Source organism: Crocodylus porosus, unplaced genomic scaffold, assembly GCF_001723895.1.
Source record: "Crocodylus porosus isolate Cpor-Errol unplaced genomic scaffold, CroPor_comp1, whole genome shotgun sequence".
NCBI classification, from domain to species: Eukaryota; Metazoa; Chordata; order Crocodylia; family Crocodylidae; genus Crocodylus; species Crocodylus porosus.
The window spans coordinates 29,322,335-29,341,318 of record NW_017728943.1 but is presented as its reverse complement, the minus strand read 5'-3'; the positions used below and the strand labels follow the sequence as shown (position 1 = coordinate 29,341,318).

General features: G+C 42.2%; 1 protein-coding gene across 4 annotated transcripts in view; it reads right to left on the bottom strand.

Annotated features, from left to right (window-relative positions):
- Positions 1–18,984, bottom strand: part of PLCB4 (phospholipase C beta 4) — a 315,512-nt gene that overhangs the window by 75,371 nt on the left and 221,157 nt on the right. For all 4 annotated transcript variants that reach the window (XM_019549095.1, XM_019549097.1, XM_019549098.1 and 1 more), the window contains 9 exons: positions 17,836–17,915; positions 17,263–17,347; positions 14,791–14,881; positions 12,827–12,922; positions 7,419–7,519; positions 6,137–6,172; positions 2,087–2,228; positions 1,339–1,423; positions 976–1,100 (listed from right to left, as the gene is read on the bottom strand). In XM_019549095.1, the coding sequence (XP_019404640.1) occupies positions 976–1,100; positions 1,339–1,423; positions 2,087–2,228; positions 6,137–6,172; positions 7,419–7,519; positions 12,827–12,922; positions 14,791–14,881; positions 17,263–17,347; positions 17,836–17,915 (841 nt within the window). The remainder of the gene's footprint in view (positions 1–975; positions 1,101–1,338; positions 1,424–2,086; positions 2,229–6,136; positions 6,173–7,418; positions 7,520–12,826; positions 12,923–14,790; positions 14,882–17,262; positions 17,348–17,835; positions 17,916–18,984) is intronic.

Here is an 18,984-nt window from a genome sequence, read left to right as displayed (position 1 = left end):
TAAAGTTTACTTAGTGGATTTTCTTCTATTGGCATCAAGAATCCTCTCTCATTTTTAGCAGAATAATGATTTCAGGAAAGAAATAGCCAAGAATGCCACACAGGGGATGGGAATAATATGTAGAGAACAGGGGCAGTGGTAGGGAGAAAGCTGAAGATCTCACTGTTGACTCTGTCCCCCTTCGGGAATGATTTATAAGCAACTTTTAGAGACATTTCAGCACTGCTTTCTCCAGCCTCTTAGTGAGAAATGAATGATGGAAGTGATGCAGAGCTTTATGATCATCAGGATTGTTTTGAGCACTAAGGACACCATCAGACAGAATGAAAAATGACCAAAGCTGTGCTGTAGGTTGGAGGAAAGCATGGAGGAATACATCTGATACATGAAGCTGAAGACATTTCTAGATTCAGTTAGGCTAACAATTATTTACATTTTCTCTGGCCCAAAACATCAAATCAGCTCTGTGCTCTGCCTAGCGGAGAGCTATTTAAACTCTCCATCTGTATGCCTGTCGCCACCCAAAGAGGCAGGCTCTCTTATCTCATTCCCCAATATCTACCGATTAAGAAATGGAGCTGATAAGCAATTATTGCTATTTCCTGTATTTTTGTGTGTTCCTCCTATGTAACATTTTCTTGGGAAGCCAGGCGCCTGACTGTAGACAAACTGACTTTTGTAAAGAGGACTTTTGTAGGGGGCTGTAACTAATGTCTCTCTGACTAATTTCTACATGTATTTCAGCATTTAAAATACTGTGTTGGTTATGTTTGCAAAGAAAGGGGACTGAATATGCTTCCATGCTTTTTTTTAATTATTCCCTTTTTTATGCCTCCATGATCCTCCACACATCAGATTATTCAGCCATATGTCTCCTTCCTCAAAAAATGCTACGAGCAAATCTATGGCATCTGTTTGAGAGTTACTGCCTAAGTCTTTCTTCAGAATTTAGGTTCACTGGACAGCACCGCCTACCTGGGGTCTGATAGTTCAGCGAGACCATCTGGCAGCCAGCGTTCCAGAAAATTTGAGGCATGTAATTACTGGAATCCACTCGGCCTCCCTTGGGGTATATCCGACTCATTTGTCGTTTATTATAACTGTGTAACTCGTTAAAGGAAAACAAAATGAAAACAACATAGAGACTTATCATTATTTCTTCATTTTTATATATTTTATGCTGTATCTTACGATGCATTTCCTATGCTACCGTGTAGCTAGAATATACTGTAAAATCAGAACCAGATCTGTCTAGTTTATTAGTAGCATTAGCAGAGGTCCACTGGCTAATCAAAAACAGTATTGTTCCTTAGCATACCACTGTCAGCATAAGGATACTTCACAAATTCAATTGCATGAGTCTTCAAATACCCAAGTCCAACAGATTCATTAAAAGAGGACATGTTGTGATGAATATTGCGTTCTAGAAAGAAAAGCAGTAAAATCCATTTTAAGATATAGTGATAATTTTGCAAAATAAACCATTAATTAAACACAATAGCATTATACACAATATAATGTTGATCTTTCTCAGTTTCCCCCTTTGTACTCCATATTATAGAACAAAATTATACTTGAGATAATCTTAACTAATAGTTCAAAGTTGTCACTTTTTCATTCTGGCAAGCCAATATAATTTTAAAAAGTTGCAATAAATTTAACAGCAAGACATATATCACTAGATAAGAGAAAGCAATATGGTAAATGCTTTAGAGTGAAATATATATCACAATAAGCAGACAGTTGACTTTTGTGCCAATTACATCTATTCTACTTTTACAACTGAGAAAAAAAAGACAGTCTAATGAAAAGGGGTTACACTACACAGTGATTTTTTATAATTCCATATGTTAACTTAAAATGCTTCTTGTAATTCAGTGCCTCCATGTGGATGACAAATAGAATAACACTAATCTCCAATATAAAATTAATCTGTTATGTAAATACCATGCAAATGACACTTACTAAACCAGTGGTGCTTGAGATGCAGTCTAAAAGTAGGGAATTTGTAATCTATGTTAAAACAAGTTAAGGAAAAGAAAGCAGACAGATATTTTTTTTTATTTCATTTAACCTTCTATGTTACCTTCTGCTACATCGAAACCTTGAAACTTTACAGGCTGTGCGTAGTTGACCATTATCGATAAGTAAGGATGTATATTGGTTGTGGCACCTACATATTTGTAAGATGCCATCCATGCTTGTTCATCTTCAACAGTTACCACACCCTAAAATCATATTAAAAGAATACCCATTAATTGCTTTTCTTTTTTCTTTGCAGCAGGTGGAATTTTCAACAAGTTATACAGAAATACACTTGCATCTCTAGAAATTAAAATAAAACCTAACAACAGATTGGGAAGTTTGGTGTGGAACATCAGGATCAGTGATTATGCTGTATATGAGTGGGATACTCATTCACATTAATGGGCACTGTATGAGGCCTGATGGCAGAAGAGACTCCCAGCAGATCAGATGACAGTAAAACATTTGAAGGCAGAATTAATGTCAAAGGGGGCAAAACAATGCTGTGGGATAATGCCATGTCTTTATCAAATAAAACCCGAACCCTTTCAATTGAACATAAATTATGGCAGGGGTGAATTGTGGGGCTAGTCCAAGCCTTATTTCAAATACAACTTTGTCCTCAAGATTCAGTTTGGTGCAATACATATTCTTTACCAATAAGACCAAGACGCAGGGGGTCAGAATCTCAGCAGAGAGGCTGAGGTTCCTAAGGCTTACAGAGTTATGCAGAGCTGTGCCAAGCCTGAACAGGAAAAGAAATTCCTTTTGCTCATGCAGACAGAGAGGCAATACCTTAATAGAAAGGTCCATAAAACCGTTTTATTGGTATCTAATCTGATACAGATTTGAAATTAGAATGATCTCTCATGGGATTCTGTTGTTCAAAAACTTTAACATCAGTTGGTTTGGCACGAAAGTCTTGGAAGCTGACACAGTGTGTCCTCTTCCCTGACTTATTCTCCAGCCACTGGCCTTTGTCCCTTTTTTTCCCTGACTAAAAAGACTCTTCATAAAGGAAGATCTTGACAGCAGATAATTAGGTTCTAAATGAGTCCCAGAGTGGGACACCCTTTTAATCTGTAGCCCTGATTAAGTCTATCAGTATTCCCATGTGGAATAGAACAGACTGGCAGAAAATTTAACCTTCTGTATACTGGTTTTGATAAAAGCCTCTGCATCCTATCACCAGAGTTGTAACAAGCATGGGTAAACCCTATGGGAGAGTGGAAGAGGGTGGAGGAGGACAGGGGAGGGGAGAAGGTGGAAGTAGAGGTGGGGGTGGAGCTGCTGAATACTGGAGGCACGGGAATCTTACTTACATTGGGGGCTAAAAAACAGTCCCTGGCTGCTACTGCTTCTGCAGCTGCAGTGTGGGCTGCCTACCCAGGCTGCTGCTCCTATAGCAGCACCATGGGGTCCAGATACCCAGATGCTGCTGCAACAGCAACACTATGGAGCTGCTTTTGCTGCCAGGTTGTAGACTCCGTGGGGTGTGGGGCACAATACTTGTGCCCATATTAAGCTGGAGACTGGGGGCTGGTGTCCCATTCACCCACCCCTATTAGACTACTGCTTCTCACAGTGAATCTTCCAATGGATGCAATGATAAACCTGCAAATACACCAATATGGTAACACTTCCATTGATTTTTAAAATGCATTAAATGCTTGTCACGAAATAATTGTTTCTTTCCTAACAGGAAACTATGGCCAACTATAAGTAGTGGAGAAAGTTTTTTCAAGCAAAAATAATCTTGCTTTTGCAACAACACCAAAGCAGAACAAACAGCACCTCCATCTGCTGCATCTCATTTATTCAGAGACTGCAGGAGGGAAGAAAAATAAAATCTATTTGCTAATATTATGTCCCCACGTGTGTGACCTGCCTTGTAATACTGATATGAACTTTAAAGTAAAATGAAACTATCTGACTATACCACAATATAGGAAGACAGTGTCCCCATAACAGAAAGCAGGGGAGCTTTACTCTCCTTAGATTCATCTAACCTGTAAACACTTGGGTCTAACACGAAAGGGCATTTCTTGCCAGTTTGAAAGAGCCCTGGGGAAGCTGAGTAACTGCAGTGAGACTGGTTATGCTGTCTGGTTGGCATTTTACATTTAAATTACATTTTCAATGATTCACATAACCAGATTAACATTTTATTTTAATGTTACATAACAGCACTTGTTCCTGCAAGCTGTCTCTGTGAGACTTAACAAGAGCATCTGACACAAAGCAGCCTTCCTTTGTAGTGGGGAAATGGCCCTCTTCCCTGGATCTCTCCATTTTAACAACCTTTGCAGTGGCAGGACCCTGACAGCCCACATTCCCTGCTTTACCTCTGGCAGGTTAGGGTAGTCTTAGTGGTTTTTCTGGGGCAATATGTCTTACAGCTGTGTAACGGGGTTGATTATGTCGTTTTAGGAATAGGTCAGACAAGCACGTGTATGGAATGGTTTCATTTGGGATGATCCAGCCTCAAGCAAGGGTTGGACAATATAATGTCTGGAGGTCCCTTCCTGTCCTACTTCTCTATGACAGTTTGCAGGAATGTGCTCCTGTTAACTAAAGCACTAACATTCTGTAACGATACTGGACACCCATCTTTTGTTATGACATTAGTTTTGTTGTTTTTTTTTAACAGAACTACAGATTAAAACAGCACTGTCCAACTGGTTGTCTGTTGACTTCATGTAGCCTGCAAGCTCCTACCTGGCCGCCACTCAGCCCACTGTTCTTGTGTTCTTGCAGGCAGGGTATTCAGCGCCTCCCCCCCACTCCTCTGGAGGAGGAGGCTGGAGGTGGCTAGGCTGGCTGTGCTGGACACAGGCTAGGGGAGGGTGCTGGCCTGTGTGCATTACCTGCTCTGCAAAGGAGGGAGCCAAGCTGCCTATGTTGTGTGCTGCAGGGGGGCTTGGACAGCTGTGGATTAAAACAAATGCTGTCCACATCTTTTCAGGAGTGACTGGTTACTTTTGGTGTTTCAATTTTTGGATGATAAATTTGAGATGTCTTCAAGAGGCCTGATTTTCTAAACTCACCATTTAAAAATTAGGCACTAGTCACTTTTTTATAATCTCTGTCCTGAAATGTATACATGATATGTATTGCAGTGGGATAGAAGCCAATGGGAATGGTCTGCATCCTGCTGCAAGGAAATAGGGCCCCAGAATTATAACTACATGACATACCAACAATGCAACTGTTCTACCAGTGCCCATTTTTCCAAGTCAATCTATCAGTCAATAATTTAATATGTAAGCATCCAGTTACACCTAATTTGAAACCAATATTCTAACTTTCTATTCAATATCACAGTAGTGGATCTAGGATGTAAAGACTTGGATTTGGGAATGGGATGACAATTACTGCCTTGAGCAGAAGGACTGCGTAACAACAACAACAACGATGACGACAACAGATGTCTGAAGAGGGTGAAAATTAACATTTCAGGGAGCACCTCTCTCAGGAAAGGGTTGCTGTTTGGGTACTTTAAAACATCATGCTTGGCTCCCTTCAAAAGCAGAAAACATTGCAACAAGGTAGGAGTCGGAAATCGATTTAGACGGTGGAAGAGAAGAAACAGGAAAAAAAAAAACAGGGAGGGAAATCAGCAAAGGGCATTTTGGAGGATGATCTGCTCAGGTCCCTTCAGACCCTACAAACTATGAAATGCAGATATGCCAATGGAAATTAAAAGGAGGAAAAATAAAAATAAATTGGAAAAGGGATGAGGGAAGAGGAAAATGCAACTAGGGTGGCATCTTTCAATCCCTATCAAGGCATCTCCCTGTCCCACACACACAAGACTGAACATGAGTCATTTGTACTGAGACAAAAAGCTTCCAAGCAAGGACACATTGCTCCATCCATCCCCAGTATTGCCACCACTCATTTTCCCTAAACTCTGTGGAAAAGGAGAAGGGAAGAAGATGGTGCTTCTAGCCACCAGTAGTACAAAGGAGAAGGAATCACTGTGACAGTCAAAAATACTCTGTAAACACAGAAAACTAGAGACTAAAACAGGCATATCATTAAGAAGGGGATGTTGACGATGGGTGTGCTTAAAAATAAAAGAAATAAAATAACATCCTGTATGAATTACCTTTTTATTATTTTCTTGCTCCAAATCTTCAACAACCTAAGAAAAAATAAATATATTACCCAAACAAACTGCAGAAAGACATGCTCGCAGGCATAAAAGAAAACAAAATCTCAACATCTTTTAAAAAAATCTTGAAATTATATCCCTTTTCATTTTACCACCTGATTCACCTCGCTTTGACTCTCAAAGGTTTGCAGTATCTTTCCAATTCGCATACAAAAGATATGGAAAGGTGCATGTAACTATACTGATAGGATGAAGAAAGCCACAGGGTAATCATTTGTCAGAGCTGAGGGCTGGAAGGTTACATGGAGAAAGAAAGAGAGGGAGTAATACACTCAAGTTGTCCAGACTGTGAAGACAAAGGCGTTGAGACTACCTTGCAAGTGCCTGCCTTTAGAAAAACCCTTCTGCCCGTCTCATGAGATGGTAAAATTTACTTGCCACTGGAGTACCGTTCCTTGAGTGTCCTTTTGTGCCACCTCCAGTTATAACCTGTCACCACTAAGAAAGTGCCTTAGACAGAAAAATGGTGACACAGCACTCCATTTATATACTTAAAGAATCAGGATTAATTATCAAGTCATTGTTCAGTGAAAGATCCAAGTAGTGACCTTAGGGCACATACAAAGGATGACTGACTACTTTGAGAACCACCACTAGCACATCTGAGGGCCTCCTGGTTCAGTAAGTAAAACAGACTTAGCAGCAATGTTAAAACTGCAGTTCAGTACAAAACTCTGTTAGGACCCGCAGCAGCAAGGATGCTGAATCAAAGAGAAAGTGAGCAGGCTCCTCTGATACTGCTCTGGAAAGATACACTGCCAAAGGCAGTCTGAATAACAAGGAGAATTTCCCTATTGGTATTGATCTCTGGAGCAAGCTCCAAAACAAGCCAAGCAGGAGAAAAGAGGCCAGAATGTTTCAGTGATGAAAAATTCAGTGTCAAAGCCAGGACTGCTACAAATGCATGAAATTATTTTTAACTATTTTCAGTCAGATCCTGAAGTTTGGGCATGGTACTTTCCCAGGTATGGACCCCATTTGGTCCAATGGAAATGTTAATTAAATAAATAAATACAGTAGGCATTAACCTGTAAAAATTTAAGTTGTCATGAATTTAAACATCAGCAACTGGGTTAGAAAATGCTTATGTGATTTATATCAAACTTCCATCTAAAACTTAACTGGATTATGATACTACCCCCCTCAATGAAAGCTCTTTTCCAACACACTCTGTGGAAAACCTTCCTGCAAAAATGCATATAGGAGACAATCCTACCTTTTTGACACTGTTGGCAACAACTTCTTTTTGACTCAAATCATCTGCAGAAAGTTCACTTCCAAATTTGAACTCTGGATGAGCTTCTTCTTCTTGGTCAACTACATAGGAATGGGAGGAAGAAAGGAATAAACAAGAAAAACAAATGGTATATAGTTTTTGTGGAAACAATTATAAAATCATCAGACCTATTGAATAAGCTCACTTCTGAAAGCAAAAGTAAAAACAGGAAAACAGTAAGATTTCCAGCAAGTACTGGCAGCTTTCACAGAATACCTCAAATTCCTGTACTGCATGCATAGATATAAAAAGATTTGCTCCATATATTTCTTAAAGATATTCATTTGACAGGAAAAATACAAAAAAAAAAAATTGTGTAAAAAACAAGGAAATAAAGAATAACTCTTAAAATATAAAATTCAAAATCTTCTGATACCACCACATGACTTCTCATATGTCTGTACAGTCTCTTTCCTTCTGTACAATTCCCTGTAAAACAAGAACCACTTTTATTTATTTTTAGAAGCTTCTTTTATATATAGAACTAGTGTCTTCAAAGAAAGCAGTATGGTCATGTGCTATGACACGGAATCTTTTTTTTTTTTTTTTTTTACAAATTATTTATTTAGATATAAATAATAATTAAGATGCCGCATAACTAAATCTCTAGGCACTCTAACACATAATTAATAATGCAACAAAATCCCAGCAGCACTAAAATTAATAATCTTAACAGGAATTCTGCCAGCCAGCTACAGATTCTCTCTTGTGCTCCTTCATTACCAAGGAAGCGTACTTCCGATCAAGCAGAGAAGAAAATTCTAGCTCTTCCCTTGCCAGCCATACCCTTCCTTTTGTTGTGAGGGGGAATCTGTCAGGTGCGGATCTGCTGCTTGTAATGGTGACAGTATGTCACATGGAGGGAGAAGAGACCTGTAGAGATAGGCTGGTTCTGGGCCACTCAGTACTTTATAGATCATAATCCAACACTTTAATCTTAATTTAGAGACCACAGGGACGCCAGCACAGAACCTTGAGAACTGGTATCATACGCTCCCAGCCCTACTCAGTAAGTGAGGTACAGGCAGTCCTTGATTTACGGCTGTTCAAGTTGCAACAAACAGAACTTACGACCTTTGTAAATTACGACACTGTTTCAAAGTTCCAATGGGGTTTCGACTTTACAACGGTGGACACAGCTGCTAAGTCTGTTGTGGTGGGACATAGTGGGGGGCAGATCAATGCTCCCACGGTGAGGTAGGGATTGGGGCTGGGGCTGGGACAGGTAGGCGGGAGGGGCTGCAGCTCTTGCCACTGCATGTCACCCGTCTGGGAGGGCATGTGCTCCTGGATCTGTGTGGGGTGGGCAAGGCCAAAGCTGCCCCGGGCCACGCTCTGGGCCAGCGGCAGAAAGTGCTAGCAGTGGGGGCTACGCCTATTTGACGCTCACCCAGCCAGGGTGGGGTGAAGCAATTGTGTTGCCTATGGACAAGCGGTTTGCAGCAGCCAGAGCTGCCCTGGCCTCGCACTTGCTGGGCAAGTGGCAGCAGGGCATGGGGGAGGAGGGGTTTGCTCCTGGATCTGTGTGGGGTTCGCAGAGCCAGAGCTGCACTGGGCTGCACTCCAGGTGGGTGGTAGGGGCTATGAGGAATTTTAGGGTGGCTTACCACCATACCCCTGCCCCACCCTGATCCAGGGAAGCACTCCCCACCATGCCCTGCTGTTGCCGCTTGCCCTGGTGGGGCGGGGTGAAGCCATGGCTCCTCTGGGAGACGCGTGGAAGCCAGGCCAGCCCTCTCCCCCACCTGCCCCACACAGATCCAGGGCAAACACCCCCCTCCCCACCCCAGACCAGCAGCACACAGTGGTGAGAGCCACTGGATGAGCTGCTAGATAAGCAGCTCCCAGACCAGCAGCCCACAGCGGCGGGAGCCACCCACCCCTTCCCACACCCCCGCCTACTGGCTGGGCAGCTCTTGTCCCAGTCCCAGCCCCAGCCCCAGCCCCTCTCTCACTGCAGGGCTTTTGATCTGCTCCCCCACCACAACAGACTTACCAGCTGGAGGCAGCTGTGTCAAGCATGGTAAAGGAACCAATCCCCCATTTATAACATTGTTCCTATGGGAAAATTGGTTCCGACTTACAGTGTTGACTTGAGACATGGTTTTCAGGAGCCAATTGTGTCATAAGTCTGAGGACTGCCCGTACAGCATTCTGCACCAGCTTCAGTCTCTGAGTGGTATTAAGGTAGGGGTGGGCAAAGTATGGCTCACAAGCTGGATCCAGTCCATGGGGAGACTTTGTCCAGTCCACAGCAGGTCCTTCAGTCCTGCCTGTCCCATCCGCCATTCAGTCTGTGGCACATCCCACCACCCCCTGGGCACACTGCAGGGCTGGGGTGGCACTGCAGCTGGACTGCCTTTCTAGGTAGCCCAGGTTGTGATGGCTGCTTCCAGCTGCTGCTGCCACTGGCCCCAGCTGTGTGGTACTGGTGAGGACCTGCGCGCAAAGCACTGACCCCAGCCTGCCCCGTGCCCACTCTGGAATCAGCCTGGTGGAGTGGACCAGCTCCCAAACAGCCAGAACCTGCGTGCACAGCCCTGACTCTAGCCTGCCCTGCACCTGCTTCAGACTCACTCACCCAGGCTGAGCAGTGGCAGGTCAGAAGCTGCTGCTCAGCATGGGGGAAAAGCAGCTCCTCCCCTTCGCCAGTGCCAGGCCCTTCTCACTGAAATCACCCAATGCTTATGCCCAGGCTGCCCTGTGGCTCCTCTGCACTGCCACCACTGCCTTGTAGGGCAGCTCAGAGGCAACGGTGATTGCAGTGGAGAGGAGCTGCAGGGTAGTCCAGGCATGGTTTGCGGGGGCTGAAGCAAGAAGGGCCTGGCAGTGGTGAGGGGGAGGGGCCACTTCTCCCCCAAGCTGAGCAGCAGCTTCTGCCTGGCTGCTGCCACTGCTCAGTGCAGGCAGGTGGTCTGGAGCAGGTGTGGGGCAGACCAGGTTCAGGGCTGTGAGTGCAGGTTCCAGCTGGGTGGGTGCAGGGCAGGCTGGGTCTGGGGTTGGAGCTATGAAATGTTGGTGGTGACAGGGAGGAGCCACAGGATGTGTGGGCTCCAGGCTATTGCAGGGGTAGCGGGGATGGTGCTGACCAGCCCATGGCAGCTCTCCAGAACTGCCTATGTGGCTTGTGGGACCAAATAATTGCCCACCCCTGTATCAAGGTGTCACCATGTAGATCCCCACTGTTAAATCTATCTTTGTGGCAAGAAAGCAAAGATAACGGGAGCAATGCTCTGCATATGAATGAAAAGGTTGTAATTTTGTAGGCAGGCAAGGATACTAGAAAGTTGACTGGATTACAGCAACACTGAGGGCCAGGCTCTACTCTGCATTTCTTAGGTGTCTAAGTGGAAGTTCTACTGTATCTTGTTCAAGTCCTGAAAATCCATTAATGAATCTATTTTTGAAACACGCCATCATCTTTCCCTCAAAACTGAGGGTCACAAAACAGTAATGATGAGAAGTACCTATCAAACTTTTGCCTTAACAATTTTTCAAAGTCTTAAGCAGGGTGGAATAGGATTGTACTTAGAGGCCTAAGTTCATGTATGTACTTTAGGCCCCTTCTACATGTGACATTTATGCCACTATTAACATAAATTGCAAAGGTGTTACTCATAGACCCAATGTAAGGTGCCATAAAAGAGCAAACCATGCGTAAAAATGTTCTACATATATACCCCTCCACTGGCAAATAGAAAAGGTGGGATTGGGACCTGATCCGTGATCCCAAAATTGTGCCACTTGTCATGTGGATGTGGCTACATGTAGAGTAGAAGAATCTAGCTCAAACAGCCACTGGAATTTTAAAGTAACTAACAAGTTACAAACATTAATAATTAGTACCAGACATACTCCCTAATAGTACTTCTACTATCCCTCCAGCTGCTTTGCTGATCATCACTTCAGTGAGTTGTGGTTCAGTCAATTTACTCTGTTTTATGTCTTACCCTGCACAAGAATACTGGCTGAGGCACCCCATACCTACATTCATGGATATGATAGGGACAAAGTTGGGAGTAACCAGCTTCCCATGCCTAACTCTCTTAACAAGCCTTTATACACATAAAATTGGGGCAAGGAGTAACAGAATGCCTCCCAGCATCTCCCTACTCTTTGACAGCTCTTCCAGGAGAAGATAAATTGCTCAGAATTATGTGCTAGACCTCTCCAAGAAAAAGGAAGAAAGCCACTTAAGAGCAGCTGAATCTACTCCCACCAGCATCCACTGGCGAGTTGAGAATGCCTGACCATCAATTGTTTCAAAGGCATTTGAAATATCTAACCATCCCACCACGGACTTTACCAGTGCTCTGGAGAAATCACTGACCGATATCACCAAAGTAGTATCTGGGCCCAAGTGAGTTTTCTACCCAGTTTCACAAATTTCAAAGGCATTTAGTACTGACAGAATGACCTTGCCACAATCGTTTTCCCAATCTTACCCAAGAAGAAGAGATGCAATTCTGATCAATTAGCTCATATGAACAAAGGAATATTTTAGCAAAACAACATTAATGCTTCTTTCAAAGCAACAGGCAGTTTAACCTCTAACACAAGTGCAATCAATTCCCACAAGCAGGAAACTCCACCTTTACCCACTGGCTCTACCAGCCAGGAAAGGCATAGATCCAAAATCATTTCCTTATTGCACTGGCAACATGCCACATATGTGAAGAGAGAGATCAACACGAAGGTGACCAAATTCAAATAAATACTTTTTAAAAGACTGGCTTTCAGTACACTGGAGAAAAAGCTTACTTTGTAGTATTTATAATTAAATTGAAAAATAAGGGTAGTTTCAGAAGGCAAAAGCAAATATTTTTGCATAATAAATAATTTATCACAGGAAGAAAAACAAATTACCTCCCATAATGGCAATATATGGCAGATAAAAGCCCACTCTTTCTACTTTCCCCCTTTTTATAATTACATTCTTTTATCTTTTTCTCTTTCTGTAAGCTTTTGCAATTTGATTATTCATTCATTAGTCTGCTTTTGCAATTTGATTATTGTGCTACATCACTCTCATATCTTAAAGAAATAGCCCTTGATAAAGTGCAAAGCAACAAATTAATAAAATAAATGGGAATATTGAAAAAACATGTGATGGATATGCCTGGTTTGTTGCTAAACATGCCAAAATAGGGGTACAATGGAAGAAGGATAAACAGTGAAAGTGCTAATGCAGCACTTTTCTAATCGTCTAGTACTCTAGTTTTTCTTGTCACATTTTCCTTTATTTCACATGTGCTTTGAGTTTAAAGAATTACCATTTACAAATCAGGACAAATACATTTCATCATGCAAAAATATCTTCTGAGAAGCATCACTTGTAAAATCCTTACCACTTTCTATTTCTTCTTCATTGTCATCCTCTAGGATACTCACAGGGGCAGCAGTTTCCCCAGCCTCCATCATCTTTTTTAAGGCCTCCAATTGTTCTGTTGAAAAAATGGAGAGAAACAAATATACAACTGTTTACTGAGCAGTCCATATCCAGCACTAAACCATTTAAATCATAACACATGAAAATATCCTGAATGATTAGGGGTTATTTCTCACAGTCCTGAATTTAACAAGAGCTCTCGGTGCTCAATATTAAACAGGATGAGGTCAGCAACAAACATTTACACAAGAACCAAAGAGGCTCAGTACTTTTAGGGATAGCTTGAAAAAGCTGTACAACTGTTGGGTTCTTGTTTACAGTGGAAACATTTACACATGCATTTTAATACAATGCAATAAATTCTGGCACAGTTTGCACCAGAGTTTATTGCTTTTGGGCAACAATGCTTACATGTGCACCTGGGACCACAGTATATCGAGCTGGGGGCATGCAGCCCCATCTAGCAGAGGGTCTAGGTGGTCAGTCTGCCAGCCCAGGCTGCTTCAGCCTGGCTCAATGTGCTGCAGAGGGGCTGGCTGGGGCACAAGGGTGCTTCAGTGTGCAGATAGCTGGCAGGCAGTCCCCTGCACTTAAACACTCTTGTGCCCCAGCCAGCCCCATCAGTGTCTACATGTATGCTGTAGCAGAATAAATAATTCTGCCACAGGATAGTACTTTTATCTGGCAGTACAAACCTATGGTGGAGTTAATTAGTTTACTCTGGCCTAACAACTCTGTAGGTATAGACCAATGACACTTCACTGTGGAGTTAATTAGGCAACTCTGCAGTAAGTGTCTCGTGTAGATGCTCTCAGTATTAATAGATATCTAACTACTTTCATGGGCTGATAAACATTCCACACCTGAGCTGATGTTGCACCTGAATATAATGTAGAACTGGGGTTTTGAATTCATTTTGTATTGCCTATACTGCTGAAGTCAACAGGAGTTTATCCATTGTTTTCAAAGGGGGAGGGAATAGGGTTTACCATTCTTGGCCATAGTAGAAACCATAACTACCAAAATCATTATTTATGAACAGGAGATAAATGCCAAGAATGGCTACAAAGTAAGAAAAAAAGTCATTTGAGACTTAATTTGGGTTGTTGTTTTTTTTATTTTGGCAAAACATACTAATGAAATACATCCTTCTGTAGGAAGAATTTACTTTGCAACAGCTTCGTTGTTACATTTTAGCCAGCAAATTATATAACCACCTAATATTACATTTCTACAGTTCTATATATTTATAGCCAGTACATTTACAAGGGGAATAAAGCTCTGCCACTGATATGAAACCCAAGTGTAAAAAGAATCTTCTTTACAGTCGCCATGCTATATACCCTTCGTTTGGACATTATTCATACTGTAAATTCTTTAGGGGAAGTGGGGCAATGTGATGCTGCTGACAGACATTCAATTAAAGGTGCAATGAGATCTAATCTGTGATCCCAACAATCCACCTCTTGCCATGCCACACATATATGGCAGGAGGCACAACTGTGGGATTGCAAATCAGATCCCAATCATGCCCCATTGCTGGTGAATGGCAAGCCTGGGGTCATGATCAACTGATTAGCTGACTGGTGCTCCCAGCCTCAGGATTGCACTGGAGTTTTGAAGGACTCTGGTGTGCTCCTGCAATTGAGAATAGCAATCAACTGATTAACACTAATCACATATTCAATTTAAGGCACAACGGGAACCAGCCATAAAGTTATTACACATATGCTACGTAACACCTTTGTGGCTTATTGCTTGTTTTATCACACCATTAATTGCATGAACCCGTGGTCAGGTTACTACTGAAGATGTGATTAACTGGTTAATCACATTTTAAATTTAATGTCTGTCATGGGCCTGACATTCAGTCATCTAAAGGAAATATCTTTGTTTAAATGACAGATTAGATTAATTACTTACTTTTTTCCACTTCGGGTTTTAGCCGTTTGTTTTTTATAAGTATCTTTCTTTTCAGGTCATTAGGGGAAGGTAAGTGTCTACCTGGTTCAAGCTGGAAAAGAAGAAAAGTTTATTAAGAATAATTTGTGGTGATCTAACCACTTTATTCATACATCTGGGGTTGTCTTTTAATGTTTGGCATGGCCTTAAGCAACAGGGTGTGAGCAAGCAGCACCACTAACCTTGGACTGAATAGCTACAACTAGTCAGCATACCCCCATGTCAGCAAAACTGTTGGAACTTTTTTCCATTCACTCCACACCTCCAAGAAGAAGGAAGCAAGTACTATACATTTATTGCCAAAGTCTGGGTGTCCTGGAGATGCACATATTATGGGAGTTCCTCCCCTTTCTCCCAGGCTTTGTCACAATCTACCCATTTATTATTTCTCCTTCTAAATAATTCACCTCTTATGCTCCACTGAGGCAGTAATATACAATACTGAAATTATTAAATGATTTCTTTCAGATTGGGAAAGGAGAGGAATAGCATCTGACCATTCCTCATTCCCTCTATGAGATGGAAAAGAGCAGAGAACAGCATTATCTGATACAACCATACTACAGGAGTACCTATTTGAGTGTTACAATAGGCACTGCCTCAGGGTTGGGAGGAGGAAGAGCAAAGAAATTATCACCTAGAACTGAAGTTGGAAGGGTCTAGGTCTTCCAGTGAGGGAAGAGTGAGTTGGCACTGGAAGATACAGGCCAACATAGGAAGGAGTCTTTGAGCAGGGCACAGAACTCTTGGCATGCCCACATGCCAAATATTTAGTCTCTATGGGCACCTAAACACACGCAACACGGCTGCTCTGACGTACTGTAATCACAGCATGTCGGAGCAGACTCGATTAATCAGAGCAGACTCAATTAACTGAGTCTGCTGGAGCATGGTAATTACCGCACTCCAGCACACTCTACCATCTTGTGTATCAGTGTCCTTGCACCAAAAAATGGTGGCGGGGACACTTTAGCTAAAGCTAATTTGACAAGTTTTAGTTAAAGTACACTGCTGCCATTTTTCAGCGCAGGGATGCTGATACATGAGATGCTCTGGGTGCTTTAATTACTTTGGCCCAGAGCACATGTATAAATGCCCTGTTAGTAGAATCTGAATCAACTCAACTCTATTGTTGCTGAAGACCACAATTAAGAGATTCTGAGAGAACCAACTGTCAGCCCACCATGCCCTGAAACCCAAATAGAAGGAGAAGAAACTAAAGGTGACAAACAATACCTGGAAAAAATAGCAATTGGTGCAATTACCTTCCACATTAACACTCATTTTCGATTTTAATCCAGTTAACTCAGTCATCCATTATTCCTGACAGTGAATGTATTTTAATGCCACTAGATGTCAGTATAAGCAGGCTTCATTTATTTCCCTTGGCTCTAAAATGTCAGTGTTCAATTAAAAGCAACAAGGTTAGGACAGATGTCCCCTGGGGTATCTGCCTGAATTTAAGAGTGAATCTACTTCAGCCAGCTTGAGACCCCGTCCCAAGTTTGCCTTACAGAAAAAAAAACATCGGAGACATGGAAATACTCATTATGAAAAATGAGTTCCAAAGTTGCACCAGATTTTTTTGGCAATTTTTTTTAAAATAAGAGTATGTAGAGGCGGGGCCAAGTGATGGTTAGAGCCAGCCATCCATGAGAAATGTGCTTAGGGATATACCTGTCATATGCAAGAGAAAAGAAAAAAGCCAAACCATGCAGGATGATGTCACGAAGGTGGGGTGGCCAGAATGTATAAGGGATGGTGCTGAGAAAGTGAGGAGAAAGGCCCTTCTCTCTTCCTGCCTTTTCCAGCAAAGTGATGCAACAGATAGCACTAGGTCACCACTGGCACTGATCCATGTAGGAGTACTACATGATTAACCCTAGAATGAATATTGGTGGGCCATGCGTCTGAAGAAAGGTCTGCTTCACTATTTGCTAGATTTTCTGGGCATGCACTAATCAAAATGCTTTCAAACTCCATCAAATTACACTAGTCCTCCTGTAATGCTTGCAGCAGCAACAACAGCTAAATCAGTTCTTAATTAAGCATAAGATTAAAGAGGGAAATTAAATAAGAGGCACCAGCTGCTCCCCAGTTAAGATCAGGCACGTATGACTTTGCACCACCGACTGCGATTTCACAAAAACGTGAGACAAGTAAATGTAATACATTTAAAACATTTTTCATGGGAGCTAGCATTATAAAACAGGGCAAAGGGACAGGGATACTCAAGCCTCTTGACAGAGCCCCATAGAGAGGAAATGAAAGAAGTCACATAAGGCCAGGCTGTGCATCCAAAAACAGCGACACTCAACATCAGTAGCTGTTTGAAAATGTAGATGTGTGCAGGATTTTACATTAATGCTGAGTGATCCCAATCTACCATACCTCTGAATTTGTGTAAGAGTGAGAGTTTTTAAAGCTACATACTGGGTGTGTTTCTAAAGGTTGCTTCAACAGGAGATCTCCAAAAAGATCTTCACAGTATTTTGACATCTTGTACTGTTGGTATTTGCTGAAAAAAGTGACATTGGTTAATTATTAAAACGGTTTAAAAATAGTTGTCATTCAGTAAATAAAGTTACCAGAGAAGGAATGAGAATTTTTCATATTTTATGCTGCTCACCTTGGCCAGGATGACAAGCATTATTTTAAAATACAGTTAAGTGTCTGTAAAAGTCTAACTAATCACTGAAAAGCATGAATTTATTTGGACTACTGGAGTGCATGAACTGACTGAAAGCCATTCTGCTAATGTGACATTCAAATATACTTCACTGCTTTTCTGCAGAATTAAACACTATGTTATTAAAACAGCCTAAAGCTTGACCTGGCATTAAAGCAAACATTCATAATCTTTTCAGTGACATCTAATCTAATTCATCTGCATAGTTCTGCACAATGTTTCCAAGTACATTTGACTTTTAATATTTTGAGCTTTATCATATGTTGGATCTTTCCTTCACCGCATTATTAAAAATGGAAGAGAAGTGCAGTTTATACCTGCAATGATTTTCAAATGAAAGGATGACAGGATATTCCGATGTAACAAATGCAGTCTCTTTAATGGCTTGAATCACATCCTTTAAAATGTAAAGAAAGGTTTAATGTCAAATAAAGCTGCAACCAGAATTAGAAATATCTCATACAAATTGAAGAGGAGAGTATCTATAATAGATTATAGTAAGGACAAACACATGACAAAACATGAAGATTTTTCATCTCTGCTAATTCCCTGAATAACAATGGATTACATGCCTGAAAAATTATCTCTTCACATGAGAAAAGGCAGTGGCTAGAGCTACAACCCACCCATACTTTTCTGAACAAAAGGGACTGATCTGTCAGAGAAAACATTTTGGCTAGAGGATCAACTCAAGTATCTTCCCTGTCCCTTTCCACAGATAAGGGGGACTCCCAGATCTGGTGTTGTTTCTGTTGGAAAAGAGAGACTTCTGGGCTACGTACAGACATTTAGGGAGATTAATGGCCTAAATGGTTCAAAATGACAACCTGATTTAAACTTAGCTTATCCTGGTGCTAACCTTACACTTACAGACCAGCTCTCAGTGAACAGCAATCAGTCTAAACCTGTAACTGTACAGAAGTTCCATGCACACAGACCAGTCTAAAAATTGTAGAACCTGGTTTAAGATAAACCTGGATCTATATAGCATCAAAACGTATTCAATGTAGGTTAAACCAGTGTAAAGAACTTCTGTACACTTTCCCTGAGCAGCCCTGGGGCTGGGAAAACCCAACCACTAGTCCCAGCTCCAGGACTGCTTTTTTCATGCCCCACCCCCCACTGGGATATTTTTTGCCCCCATGGCCCATTTTCCTTCCCCCACCCCACCCCTGACCAGCCAGCCCTCTCAACCCCCATCCCACAAGCCACTCTGGGTGCAGCCACTTTTGTCAGCATTCACTGTTGCTGAAGCCAAGCAAGTCAATTCGGGGGGGTGGGAAGGGGAAAGGGCGGAAGGGATGGGGATGTTGGCTTGCTGGGGAGGACCCAACCCCATCAGCAGGTCATGCCTGCTCTCTCCAGTACACTTCATGGGTGGCACTTGCCCCTGCCCACCCCACCTGCAGGTCGCACCAATCCCAACCTCTCCTCTCCTCCTGCAGGTTGCATCTCCCCCCCACCCC